Source organism: Kogia breviceps, chromosome 4, assembly GCF_026419965.1.
Source record: "Kogia breviceps isolate mKogBre1 chromosome 4, mKogBre1 haplotype 1, whole genome shotgun sequence".
In the NCBI taxonomy this organism is placed as follows: domain Eukaryota; kingdom Metazoa; phylum Chordata; class Mammalia; order Artiodactyla; family Physeteridae; genus Kogia; species Kogia breviceps.
The window spans coordinates 112,295,585-112,310,378 of record NC_081313.1 but is presented as its reverse complement, the minus strand read 5'-3'; the positions used below and the strand labels follow the sequence as shown (position 1 = coordinate 112,310,378).

The following is a 14,794-nucleotide window of genomic DNA, read 5'->3' as shown; positions in this document are numbered from 1 at the left end:
CACATTAAAGTTTATGGTACACTGCTTAAAAAGTACCCAACTGGATCTCCCTTAAAATTTGTTACTCAGAGAGCCTCAGGATGAGTGACAAAGCAGAGCATAAAATACCAAAATGTCCAGGCCACAAATATACTTTATGATGGGGTACCTGGGAATCTCTAGTAATCAGAGAAGGGAATGGGATAAATTCTCAAACCTTGAAATTCACTTTTGCAGCAAAAGATATTCTAACATTCCGTATAAAATCTGTGTTTAACATATACAGAACATTTAGCATCTAAATATTTATCAATATTAATTTATATTACCTAAAGTTTTAAATGTACTCTTCAAAGATTGAATTATGGAAAATATTTGGATCTTATCACAAAGAAACTAGGATCCAACACTGTAACCAAAAACCTCATAAGAAAAATTAGTGGAATCAGTAATGATATACATTACATTTATAATTTTAAAATACCACAACTTTTACTGTAGACTGAGGTATCCTGACACATATGTGCAGTAGAGTTAGTAGTTAATGGCAGCAACCATTAACCCTCTTCCTTTTCAACATAACCTCAATTTTGTTATCCACCCAACACATGGTCACATATATCAAACCAGAGATGAGCGTAATTCTCAGTCTCAGGAGGTGAGTAATGATTAGTGTAAATTAGCCCTTCTCAAACTTTCTGTGCTCTCAGGTTGTCTGTGCACTCTTAAAATTAATAAGAACCAGACCCAGAGAGCTTTAGTTTATCTAGGTCATCTGTATCAATATTTAATGTATTAGAAACTAGAACTGAGGAAAACTTTAAATATTTATTAACATTTTTAAAAATAATAAAACAATTACACGCTAAAAAATATATTTTTGTGAAAAGTAACTTTTCCAAAACAATAAAAATAAGGCGCTTCACATTTCTGCAAATCTCTTTGATGTCTGGCTTAATAGAAGATAGTTGGAGTCTCATATCTTCTACATTCAACCTGTTGCAATTTAACACACTGTGCAACCTCTAGAAAGCTATACTACATATACACTGATGAAAGTATGAAAGTGAAACAGTCAAATAACTTGGTGGGGTTATTATGGAAATATTTTTGACCTCATGAAACCCCTGAAAATCTCAGAAACCTCAGAGGTGCAAGGATAATTCATTAAGAACCATTTGTCATTCACTTGTCTTTGAATGAATTAGGCATAAGCATGTGAAGCAATTCTGACCAAAAAGATAAAAGAAGTACCGACAGGGGATCATGGGGGAAATTTTCCTTACATATATAAAAAAATACACATTTACATCAAGGTAGGGAAAAATCTTATAGACTAACCCTCCTGTGGGTAACAACTATGAATTCTGGACAAGATATAAAGAACTAACTACCTGAAGGCACCAGACGGTGACTAAAAGAAGGCAGAAACTGGAAGGGAGTTGACACCTGGAAGAATGCAATGGCACTGGTTGAGTTTATAGGATTTTATCTCTTTGTTTTAAACTTTCTGTTTGGGAGGGGGCCCTGAGCAGCCCAGGTAGGGAAGTCAAAACATGAATAGAAACAGTCTTACTGACAAGAAGAAACAAGAAGAAAGCATTCAGAATAAACTCAGGACCAGAAAAGAGGGGCTAAATCCCAGAAAGAACAACAGAGCAGGCACGTCCAACAGTGCATAAAAACACTGTCCAAGGACTTCCCTGGTGGCACGGTGGTTAAGAATGTGCCTGTTAACGTAGGGGACATGGGTTCGAGTCCAGGTCCAGGAAGATCCCACATGCCGTGGAGCAACTAAGCCCATGCACCACAACTACTAAAGCCCATGAGCCCTAGAGTCGCAAGTACTGAAGCTCATGCGTCTAGAGCCCGTGCTCCGCAACAAGAGAAGCCACTGTACCACAACAAAGCCCCTGCTCATTGCAACTAGAGAAAGCCCGGGTGCAGAAACGAGGAAGGGAGGGAGGGAGGAAGGAATAAAAACGCTGCCCAAATATCTGACACCTGAACTATACACACATGGGGCAGAATCCAAGTAGCCCAGCTCTGGCTGAAAGAAATTATTAGAAATTTCAGAGGTTGCCCATTACAAGAAAGACAGTTTCAAATATGGATCCAGCTAAGTTAATACCCTATTAAAAAAACAAAACAAAACAAAACTTAAATAAAACATAAGAGAATTCAGACTCTACAAGGTATCATTCACAAAGGCCAGTATACAAACCAAAATTACTATACATACAAAGCAACAGAAAACTATAAAACAAAATCAAAAGAAAAGATAATAGAAACTGACTTCAGATGACCAAGACATTATAATTAATAGTCAAAGATTTTAAAGCAACTATTATAATTGTGATCAAGGAAAAAAACTTTTTAAATGCTTATAATGAATGGCTAGGAAATTAAATTAGAGAATCAGTAAAATATAAGAGAGCCAACTGGAAATTCTAGAACTAAAAAAAATATAATAATTGAATTTTAAAATTCACTGAATGGGCTTCTTATTAGCAGATAAGAGATGGCCAAAAACACACAGTGAACTTGAAGACAGAGTCAAAGAAATTATTCAGTCTTAGAGAGAAAAAAGATTGAAAAACAAAGACTGAAGATAGCATCAGTGATATGTGAGACAGAATCAAAAGGCTGAACATATACACAATTGGAGTCCCCAAAAGAGAGGAGAAAATAGGGCAGTAAAACAATCAATCAATCAATAAATCAAGAAATAACAGTCAAGGGACTTCTGTGGTGGCACAGTGGATAAGACTCCACACTCCCAGTGAAGGGGGCCCAGGTTCAATCCCTGGTAAGGGAACTAGATCCCACATGCATGCCACGACTAACAGTTTGCACACCACAACTAAGGAGCCTGCCTTCCGCAACTAAGACCTGGTGCAACCAAATTAATTAATTAATTAATTAATTTAAAAAGAAATAACAGTCAAGAATTTCCCGAATTAGATACAAGACATAAATTTACAGATTCTAGAAGGCGGTAAACCCCAAGGAGAATGAATACAAAGAAAATCATCTAAATCAACTTACCATATGACCCAGCTATCCCACTCCTGGTTATCTACCCTTGAGAAATGAAATGTTCACACAAAAATCTGTACTTACATATTTAATAGGAGCTCTATTCATAATTGTCTAAAACTGGAAACAACCCAAATGTCCTTCAACAGATAAAGAAATACAAACAGTGGTACATCCACACAAAATATACTATTAGATAATAAAAAGAAATGAACAATGCAACAACTTGAATGGATCTCAAAGCCATGATGCTGAGTGAAAAAAAAGCCAACTGCAAAAAGCTGTAAAATGTATGACTGCATTTATAAACATTCTTATAAGAGCACATCAGTGGTTTCCAGGGGCTATGTAGAAGAGGAAAGAAAACCTTAGAGTTACTCTGCATAGGGATAGGACAAGGGAGTCTTGCGGGGTGAGGGAACTATTCTGTATCCTGATTATGGTGAATCCTTTGGGATGGTTAAAACAGCCAAAAAATTGGAAGCAGCCCAGGTGACCAACAGAAATGACTAAACAAACTATGATATATTTATACACTGGAGTATTACTCAGCAATAAAAGGGAAGAGCTGTTACATCCAACATGGATGAACACTCAAAACTATATGCAGAGTCAAAGATACCTGACACAAAACAGTCCATAATGTATGGTTCAATTTTTCTGAAATTCTAAAACAGGTAAAGTTGGGAAAAAAACATAAAAAGTGGTGGCAGGGACTGAGGGAAATTTCTGAGGTTATATCTTAACAGAGGTTTGGGTTTCACAACTTACATGCATTTGTCAAAACTCATCAAATGGTACACTCAGAATCTGTACATTTCACTATAGTTTACTTACAGATTTTTTATTTAAAAAAATTTTGAACTAGTGTTAATCATGTGCACACTGAAGTGAAATGTGCTGACGCTGCAACGTATTCTGAAATGTATCAAAAAACTAAGAAAGGGCTTCCCTGGTGGCGCAGTGGTTAAGAATCCCCCTGCCAATGCAGGGGACACGGGTTCCAGCCCTGGTCTGGGAAGATCCCACATGCCACGGAGCAACTAAGCCCGTGCATCACAACTACTGAGCCTGCACTCTAGAGCCCACAAGCCACAACTACTGAGCCTGCCTGTCTCAAGCCCGTGCTCTGCAACAAGAGAAGCCACTGCAATAAGAAGCCCGTGTACCACAACGAAGCGTAGCCCCCACTCGCTGCAACTGGAGAAAGCCCACACGCAGCAACAAAGACCCAACACACCAAAAATAAATAAATAAATAATTTATTTTGAAAAAAAATGTAACTCACAACTTTAAAAATAAATTAATTAATTAATTAAAAGAAAAGGAAAACACAACGAGTCATTTTCAAACATTAAAAGTTAACCAAGGGCTTCCCTGATGGCGCAGTGGTTGAGAGTCCGCCTGCCACTGCAGGGGACACGGGTTCGTGCCCCGGTCCGGGAAGATCCCACGTGCAGTGGAGCGGCTAGGCCCGTGAGCCATGGCCAGTGAGCCTGCGGGTCTGGAGCCTATGCTCCGCAACGGGAGAGGCCACAACAGAGAGAGGCCCGTAAGCCGCAAAAAAAAAAAAAAAAAAGTTAACTAAATACATATCCTCAAAGCCCTTTTAATTGCATTCCACATGAAGCCTGTGTGGTAGATTGTATTTTCCAAAGACGGCAGCAAAAGCATGTCCTATCCTACATGCTCTTCTGCATATCGAATGACATTTTCCCATAAGGCGGTGGAGTCTATGCCTCCATTCCCTTGAATGTGGGCCAGTCTAGTGACTATTTTGACCTATAGAATATTGTGGAAATAAAATTTCTACCACTTCCCAGTATCCTCCTTAACTGTCTTGGCAGCTTCTGGTTCTTGCCTTCTGGCCAAGCAGCCTCACAGAGAGGCTCACAAGGGAAAGAGTCAGAACTCCTGGCCAACAGCCTGACTGAGCTCTCAGTCAAGTGCCAGTACCAACTCGTCAGCTGCCTAAGTAAGACAAATTGGAAATGGATCCCCTACCCCAACTGAGCCATCTGAGTAGACAGAGCATGAAAGAGAGACTAGTTATGTGTGCTAACAACTATACAAATGGCAGATTCATTAAAAAAGAAAAAAAAAAGACTGTTGCCACTAAATTTGGGGGTGGTTTGTCACAAAGCCATATTGCCAGAACACTTGGTTAGTGAGTTTAATTCAAACTGTCTCTGCTCCATATGTTTAGTGTTCTGAGTCCCACATATATATAACAATAGCAATATTACACAGAAATTAATTAAAGCTCTAATGTGAATCATAATAAAAACCCTCTAGGTAGCATGGTACAATGGAAAGAATAGAACATAAATCAAAAATTTTAAGTTCATAGAAACCAAGCCTATCAATCTGTGCCTGCGTGACCAGCTGAGATGGCCTCTGGAGACTGTGGATAAGCCGACCTTGCCTAGACAACAGAGTGACAGGTACCCCGGTGGTTAGTGATTTCCTGCTGCCTCCTCACACAGTACCTGGGATTCTCATGACAGCAGTGATTGGTGAGGGACTTGACCAAGGGAGCCCCCCTCACCTCCCTCCAGTAGCAGTTAAGCTCATGGAGTGTGGACCCACCCAGGGTGGGTTCCAGTTCTGGCTCCACCATTTCTGTGTCACCCTGGCAAAGTTTCTTAACCTCACTATGCCTTGGTTCCAACTTAAGATAAAAATATCTTAAAAGACAATAATGGTACGTATAGCATAGGGTTGCTTTGGGAATTAAATGAGTTATACTAAAGCACTGAGGCATTTCCTGGCACGTGGAAAGCGCTCTAAGGCAATTGCAGTTCTTTGATGTCTCAGTCTGTTTTTAGTTTGCGGATTTGGGAAAGTCATCAGAGACCATGCCCCTCCTCTGTTTCAGAAACTCCAAAGGCTCCCTTTGATTACAGCAGGGGCTCCGAAGTATGGTGGAGGGTGAGGGGGTTGGGGGGCAGAGGTAACATAGGGTGTGTGTGATATGGTATGTTGGAGGAGTGGGAAGAAAATATTAGAATATTTCTAATTTTTGTGTTTTTTAATTTCTTGTTTATGTGTTAATGTTTATAAAGAGCATAATATTACATTAGCTGTACATATAAATAACTTGCAAATAAATATTGGGGGTTTGGGCTGAAAGAAAAATTTTAAGTTCAATTCCTCCTTAGCTGATTAATGGTTATGGAATTTGATCAAACCAATGTGTTGTCTTATTTTCTTTATTGCTAAGATGAAATAAAATAATGCTTACCCCCCACAGAACTGTTGTGAATGAAAACTGACATGGATGACATAAAATTTACTGTTAAATTAGAGACAAAGGAAATACACAGCACAGTGCTTGGCTAAGTTAAGTACTTAACAGAGACTTCATTAAACATTACCTCCATGAAGAGACATGCAAGGGTAAGAAGCTCTCATTAAATCTTTCAGAAGACCATCAGCATGTTCCTGCTTATCCACAAATATAATGACAGATCCTGATTCTTGATAATGGCCTAGAAGTTCAAGTAGCTTCAAGAATTTCTTTTCTTCTTCAATCACAATCTGAAAACAACACATTGTACCAAGTTAATGGAGTAAAAATCCAAATACCTTTCATGAACAAAAATATTCATTTTATTTGTGGCAAATAAATAAACAAACATCTTCCTATAACTTTAGGAAGGGGTAGGAAAATGTTGATTTTAATTGATAAACCACTAAGACAAAAAAAATTGTAACTTTCAGAGACTAAGAGGCTTACAAATGTGGACAGATGATCATCTGTTCTCTCTCTGACTCTTAATTTCACATCCTATTAACCAAAGAATAACATAGGTATGTGACATTTTATCACCAGCCTACCACTTCCGGTGAAAAAAACTAAAAGAGCATTTAAACAGTTCCATGGAAGAGCAAATTCAAATATATTTGGTAGGGCTTTCCTGGTGGCACAGTGGTTAAGAATCTGCCTGCCAATGCAGCGGAGACAGGTTCGAGCCCTGGTCCAGGAAGATCCCACATGCTGTGGAGCAACTAAGCTCGTGTGCCACAACTACTGAGCCTGCGCTCTAGAGCACGTGAGCCACAACTACTGAAGCCCGTGCGCCTAGAGCCCGTGCTCCACGAGAAACTACCACAATGAGAAGCCCACGCACTGCAACAAAGAGTAGCCCCCACTCACCACAACTAGAGAAAGCCTGCATGCAGCAATGAAGACCCAATGCAGAAAAAAATGAATAAATAAATAAAATTAAAATATATATTTGGTAAAATGTTAAAGGCTGCAGTTGATGTGTACTATTTAATTAATTATAGAAATTATCTGCCTACATCACAACGATCCCAAAAGGATGACACAGTGCCTAAACATACAGGGAACTGGGGGTTTCCTAAGGACTGTACGCACCACTTGTTGCTCCACATCTGAGCAAACCACACTTCTGCCTCCAACCTGCACTTCAATGGGTTTACTCAGGATTCTGCGAGCCAAGGCCTCCATAGCTCTGGGGAAAGTAGCTGAAAACATAACTGTCTGTCGGTCAGGACGAACATTATCCACAATGCGCATGACCTGAGAAAACATTACAAATAAGCATGGTGAGTGTAGTCTCCAAAAATTGTAGGACGGTAAAACCAAGTAGAAGGAACTTTTGCGAACACCTATTCAGTAACTTTTAAATGTGTTACCTTAGAATATTATAATTGATTTTACCCTAAAATTTGCTCCTCTTATAGTTTCCCCCTCTCAAGAAATGGCAACTCTGGTCATTTGGTTTATGCCAAAAATCTAGGAGCCATCTGTAACTACTCTCTCTCTTACTCATCTTACACCTAATCCATCAACAAATTCAGTAGTCTTGATCTTCAAACTAAACCTACAATGCAACTATTCCTCATTGCCATTTCTGTTTTCCTTCATTTATTCAACACATTTTTACTGAGCAACCATTATGTGCCAGGCATTGTTCTAAGTGCTTGGAATATGCAATAAAAATAGAGAAAAACTTGTCTTAATAGAGCTTATATTCTAATGAGGATGGATAAACAAATATATTATGTTACAAATGGTGATAAGAGCTACAGGAAAAAAAAGAACAATGATGGTGGACATACTGTTGAGGGAGTGGGATACAGGTACCAATTAACTACCTCAGTGTCAAAAGAGCCCTGGCGGAATCAGGGAGTTCTAGGATTCTTATGGCATAAACAAGAAAAAAAAGATATAATGAATAAAATTATTAATGATGGTTTCAAGAGAGACGGGTGAGTGGCTGGAAACTGGAAAGGGTAAAGGTATTGCCAGGAATACACAGGACCACATTTTTACTCCAATCAAAGATGATGTGATATCTGTGAAAGGGGCTGCCCTACCTAAGGCATGTGGAAATCCTGGGCTCCTGGTCCAAACCTCAACCATCCCTCATCTGGATTATTTCAATTGTCTCCTACCAGGTTTTCCTGCCTTTACTCCTGCCCAATCTAAAATCTATTCTCCACCCAGCAGCCAAAATGGTGGCTTTAAAACTTATGCCAGTATTTTCAGTTAAAAATGTTTCAGTGTTGACCACACACACTTACTTCTCTTCCCCTTAAAAACCTGTAAAATGTAAAAATACAGGGATTGTTTTAAAAAATTACACAAACCAACAAAGACAAAGAAAATAAGATAGGACACGATAGTAACAACATTTTGATTAAGTGGTACCTGACTTAGCAGACCCAAGAAAACTAAATCCTAAAATGGGAATGAACTAGACTTTCAAGAAGTGGCTTCTCTTACACCCTATCCTGTTTCTCTTCTTCAGGAGGATTGTCTTTACCACTTGATCTTTACATAAATTTCAGAGTTAAGTTCTCTTTAATGTTTTCCAGTAAAGTTTCAGTTTTCTCCAGATACATATTACACATCTTTGTCAAGTTTATTTTTTCAAGCTTTTGTGACTTATATGATTTCTAAAGTACATTTTCTAACTTATTGGGAAAAGAACTGCAAATGACTTTTCTTTACTGACTTTGTGTCCAGAAATTTTACTATTCTCTTTATCAACTCTAATAATTTATCTGTAGATTATTTTGAGTCTTCTACAAAGATAGTGATATCATCTGCAGATAACACTTGTTTCTTCCTTTCTAAATACTATACCTTTTTCTTGCTTACTGTGCTAGGACCTCCAGCGAAGTGTTGAGTGAGTGTTCACTACTTAATTTTCTTTCTTATGTTAAAAGCTTCAAAGTTGCACCATTAGGTGTAAGGTTTGCTATACGCTTATTCTGGTAGCTCGCTACTAGTCCTAGTGTGCTGAATTTTTAAACCATCAGTGAAATTTTATCAAATGCTTTTCTACATTATTTGAGATAATAGTATGGTTTTTCCCTCTATTCTGGTAACAGGGTAGATTACATTACTTGATTTTTCTAATGTTAAACCAGCCTTGCATCCAAAGGATACTAACCTCGATATGATTATCTATTTTAAACATTGCTATATTTGGTTCCTTAATATATTTTTTAGGGGTTTTGCACCATTGTACGTAAAACTGTAACATAACGTTTGATTTCTGTATCAATATTATATTGGCCTATAAAATGGAATAGCTACTATGAAAAAGTTTGACAGTTTCTTAGAAAGTTAAACATAAATTACCATACAATCAGGAATTCTACTCTTAGGTAATCTATTCAAAATATACGAAGAAGTATGTCCATACAAAGACTTGTATACAAATGTTCCCAGCAGCATTATTCCTAATCATAGAAGTAATCCAAATGTTCATCAGCTGGCTAATGGAGAAACAAAATATGATATATATTCATATGACGGAATATTAATTACTCAGCAATTAAAGGAATAAAGTACTGACAAATGCTAGGACATGAATGAAGCTCAAAGACATATGATAAGTGAAATAAATACAAGCTAGATGTATACTGTATGATTCTCCACCCCCTCCATCCCCCACAGCACGGCTTGCGGGATCTTACTTCCCTGACCAGGGACTGAACATGGACTACAGCAGTGAAAGCACTGAGTCCTAACCACTGGACCACTAGGGAACTCCCTGTATGATTCCATTTATATGAAATGTCCAGAAAAGGCAAATCTTTTAAGACAGAAAGCAAATTACTGGCTGCATCGGGCTGAGGTGGAAATAGGAAATGAATGCAGACAGGCACAAGACATTTTTCTGGTGGAAGAAATCTTCTAAAACTGAATTGTGGTGATGTCTGAACAAACCTGTATGTGTACTAAAACCCATTTTATTACACACTTTAATTAAGTGAGTTCTATGGTATATAATTAGACCTTAACAGAGTTCTTTTAAAAGTAAAAGATTATAATGACCTTATAAATTGATGAGTATTCCCTCTTTTTTAAAACTTTGAAATAAAGGATGATTAGGAACATAATTATTTACTTTTTGAATGTCTGGTACAACTTGCTAGTAAAAAATAGTCAGGAACTGGTGTTTTCCTTGTAGGAAAATTAAAAGTTGATTTCTTTAACAAATGTAAGACTATTTTAGTGTTCTTGAATCTGTTTAACCTAAAGCTTTCAAATGTACTGGCAAACAGAAAGAAAAAAAGCAAGAAGGGAGAAAGAGACTATGCAAGGAGATGAAAATTTCAAAAAACTATCAATATCCAGGGAAACAAGAAATTTCTGTATCTATGAGACAAGAACAGGATGCCATTTAAGATAAAAATTCAGAGAAAAGAACGTTTAGAAATTAAAACTATGAAAGCACAATTTTAAAATTCAACAGAAAGGTTGAAAGCTTAGAGTTTAGGAAATCTCCTAGTACGGCAAAATGACAGAGATGCAAAATACTTAAGAAAAATTAAGAAAATTAAAGGATGAGTCCAAAAGGTCCAACATTCACATAATAAGAGTTCCGGGGCTTCCCTGGTGGCACAGTGGTTGAGAGTCCGCCTGCTGATGCAGGGGACAGGGGTTCGTGCCCCGGTCCAGGAAGACCCCACATGCCGCGGAGCTGCTGGGCCTGTGAGCTATGGCCGCTGAGCCTGCGCGTCCAGAGCTTGTGCGCCGCAACAAGAGAGGCCGCAACAGTGAGAGGCCCGCGTACAGCAAAAAAAAAAAAAAAAAAAAAAAGAGTTCCAGGGCTTCCCCAGTGATGCAGTGGTTAGGAATCCTCCTGCCAATGCAGGGGATATGGGTTCGGGCCCTGGTCCGGGAGGATCCCACATGCCACAGAGCAACTAAGCCCATGTGCCACGGCTGCTGAGCCTGCACTCTGGAGCCCGCAAGCAACAACTACTGAAGCCCGCGTGCCTGGAGCCCGTGCTCTGCAACAAGAGAAACCACCGCAATGAAGAGTAGTCCCCGCTCGCCGCAACTAGAGAAAGCCCGCACGTAGCAACGACAGCCCAATGCAGCCAAAAATAAATAAATAAAACAATTTTTAAAAAAAAGAAGAAGAAGAGTTCCAGAAAACAAAGAGAAGGAAATCATCAAAAAGTAATTCAAGAAAATTTCTCAAAAGGGAAGGACTTGAGTTTCTAACAGAAAGAACCCACCAAGTAGTCAGGACACTAGTTGAAGAAAACAAGCTTAAATGACATAGAACATTAGGATAAAGATCCAAAAAGTTTCAAGACAAAAAGTACAAATTAAATACAAAAGGTTAATAACTGAGTAATATTGAATTTCTCAAGAAAACCAATGGAGGGACTTCCCTGGTGGTCCAGTGGCTAAGACTCCACACTCCAATGCAGCGGGCCCGGGTTCAATCCCTGGTCAGGGAACTAGATCCCACATGCCACAACTAAAGATCCTGTATGCCGAAACTAAGACCCAGTGCAGCCAAATAAATAAATAAATAAATATTTTTTAAAAAAGAAAAGAAAAAGAAGAAAGAAAACCAATAGAGACAAAAAGAAATTCTGAGGGAAAATAATCCTCACCTAATATCTGGCTAAATGTCAAATAAATGTGAGGGTAGACCAAAGACTTTCCAGACATGCAAAGACTCAAAGAATGTACCTCCAAGCACTACTGAAAAAGCAGTCCATAAACAAAGGAATATACCAAGAAAAAGCCATGATATCAATTTCTGGTTAAAAATGAAAGATTGAACACATACACCTTTTTTTCTTCTTTTTTTCACATGCATCTATTTTTACACCCTCCAGAATGACAAGACAAGACATTATAGAAAGGAGAATTTTTAAAATTCACAATGATATGACTCAAAACAAAAGCAACTAATTAGGACAGAGTTTTGGTGAGGGGGCATGAAAATGTTCTGATATTGGATAGTGGTGATGGTTGTAAAGTTCCAAGAATATGATAAAAACCACTGAACTGACTGGGAAAGGGCACCTAGCTCCATATTCCATCTGACTTCTTCAACTCTCTCTACTCTTTCTACAAATGGACCTGCTGTCTCTACTAGAACACAAAGATAAAAAGCATATTCAATATCTCCCTCCTACAAAGTAACCTGTTTAATCTCCCCAAAACGCTTATCCAGTCCTTTTTCACATTTCTCTCAGATCAAGCTCCCTATAGCTTCCCCACTATCCGAGTCCAACTCGTTGGGACCCAAAGGATAAATTTAATGCTTCTTTCATGTGATAGACTTTATTCAAAGAGTTAAAGGATGCTACCAAATCCCCTACTTCAAGCTAAATATTCCTCATTCCTTTAACTGTTTCTCACATGGCTCAAGTGTTACCATAGTCCTGTTTATTCTTATATGCTCCTCTGTATCTCATTTAGAATGTGGTCCCTAAATCTAAACACAATACATGCACTATCATACGACAGGTAATACATTTTTGGAGAATACATGAATAAACGGAAAAGAATGAACACTTTAACCATATCCCTTCCCAATATTCCATTTCCATTACTACAGTTTGTCATTTAAAAGCATTTTTTTGACATCCATAGCACACTGACTACTCATACAGCTCCTCTTGCTAAGAAAAATTTCTACTGCCTTTTTAAAAAATTAATTAATTAATTAATTATTGACTGGTTGATTGATTGATTGTTGCACCGGGTCTTAGTTGTGGCATGCCAGCTCTTAGTTGCAGCATGCATGCGGGATCTAGTTCCCCAACCAGGGATCGAAACTGGGCACCATGCATTGGAAGCATGGAGGCTTACCCACTGGACCACCAAGGAAGTCCCTCTACCACCGTTTAACATGTTTTTCTTTAGGCTTTTTTTTTTTGGTAGCCTTTAGGCTTTTATCACTAAAATTTTGTATTGAAGGAAACATATGAAGAATATAAAATCTAAGCTAGACAAATGCTTTGGGCCTTAGATTTTAGATTTGGAGAATGTAAACAACCTGTGCTATCTAGATCATGAGGTAGTGAAAAGCATGAATTAAAGCAATTTATTTGGAAGTACAATGAAAATTATAAAATATGAAAGCTAAGTGTCTATTAGGACTCCACTTCTAATTTTACCAATGATGGTTTTACATGGCTTAGGAAAGCCTACACAAATACCTCCTGAATAAGTTTACTGAAGAATCTAAAACATAAATATCTACTTCAATTCCCTATGTCCTCAATCCACTGCATCACCACACAACAGAAATGTGTGAGAATTTCAGAAACCATACAAATATTTCATGCTCATGGCAGTTACAAGGTTTACTTTATAGTTCAAAACACTAAGAAATTTAATAAATACCTGTGGTTCAAAACCCATGTCAAACATTCTGTCTGCTTCATCTAAAACAACATAAGTCACTCTTCGAAGATTTGTAACGCGACCTAACATGAGGAAAAAAAATAAAGACAAAAAGAAAACTAAAAATCAGTCACAATTCATTTTATGACTACCAAAATCTTTAAAAAACTGTAAAGGGAACTAAAATGCCTGACTTAACCAGAGGGGAGAGTTAGGTATCTTTAAACAGTGAAAAGAAATTTTGGTTTACAATATCTTAATCTACTGGCAAATACTTTCTGACAATGGGTATATGAGGCCCTTTATTTTGTCAAACTCGTCTCTTGCATACCATCATAGGGCCTGAAGAACCTGTAAAATTCAGAAAACAGCCCTCTCCAAAACACATCATAAAACTAAGACTGAGATGGAGCATCGAGCCACATCAGCCATTATCTGACAGCATCACCTAGGAAAAAACATATTAGAGATTACAGCGTATGTGTGGAAAGCAAGTTCCAGTGCTAACTACTTCAGACGCAGAAAATCTCTCTTTACAATACTTTATGTAGTACATAACCTACTTATATACAGTTAGAAGCTTCAAACGGGCATGTCAAAACAAATAAGAAGCTATTCAGTATCACTAGGTAACTAACATTACACAAAAATTTTAAAAATCAATGTATTACATAGATACATTTTTCTACACAAAGATGCAAATCCTATTTTACACAGTGCTCCCACTGGTTTAAATAAATGCAACTGGCTTCTTAGCCAGAAAAAACTAAATACACAGACAGGAAACCCTTTCTAAAGGATTAACACAAGCATTTCTATCAATTGTTGATTCAATCACCTGGCAAAAACATGTATAAAACAGTTATTAAATATAAACCAAAAGGACAGATAAAGGGAAAAGATAAAATTAATCAAGATGAATTTCAGGAGGAGACAATCAATGCAGCATTGAGAAAAAACAAGGAATTATTTCATCAGCATTCAACCCAAAACTTTTCATATGCTATACAAGCACAATGACTTATCAATACCAGTGTCACTTTACCAACTTCATGTAGAATTAGAATTAAGTGTACACAGAAATCCAAGCAAAATGCTATTAGAAACATGCATTACTCAAAGTTTTAA

The 14,794-nt window shown here is 37.7% G+C and overlaps 1 protein-coding gene across 5 annotated transcripts in view; it reads right to left on the bottom strand.

Moving 5' to 3' along the window:
- The window catches only part of DDX46 (DEAD-box helicase 46), a 53,053-nt gene that overhangs the window by 19,144 nt on the left and 19,115 nt on the right, over positions 1-14,794 (bottom strand). For all 5 annotated transcript variants that reach the window (XR_010840241.1, XR_010840242.1, XR_009335264.2 and 2 more), the window contains exons 13-15: positions 13,667-13,749; positions 7,403-7,567; positions 6,396-6,558 (exon numbers count right to left, since the gene is read on the bottom strand). Coding sequence is in view for 2 of the 5 variants with exons in the window: in XM_059059913.2 (XP_058915896.1) it covers positions 6,396-6,558; positions 7,403-7,567; positions 13,667-13,749 (411 nt within the window). In the remaining 3 variants the exon portion in view is untranslated. The remainder of the gene's footprint in view (positions 1-6,395; positions 6,559-7,402; positions 7,568-13,666; positions 13,750-14,794) is intronic.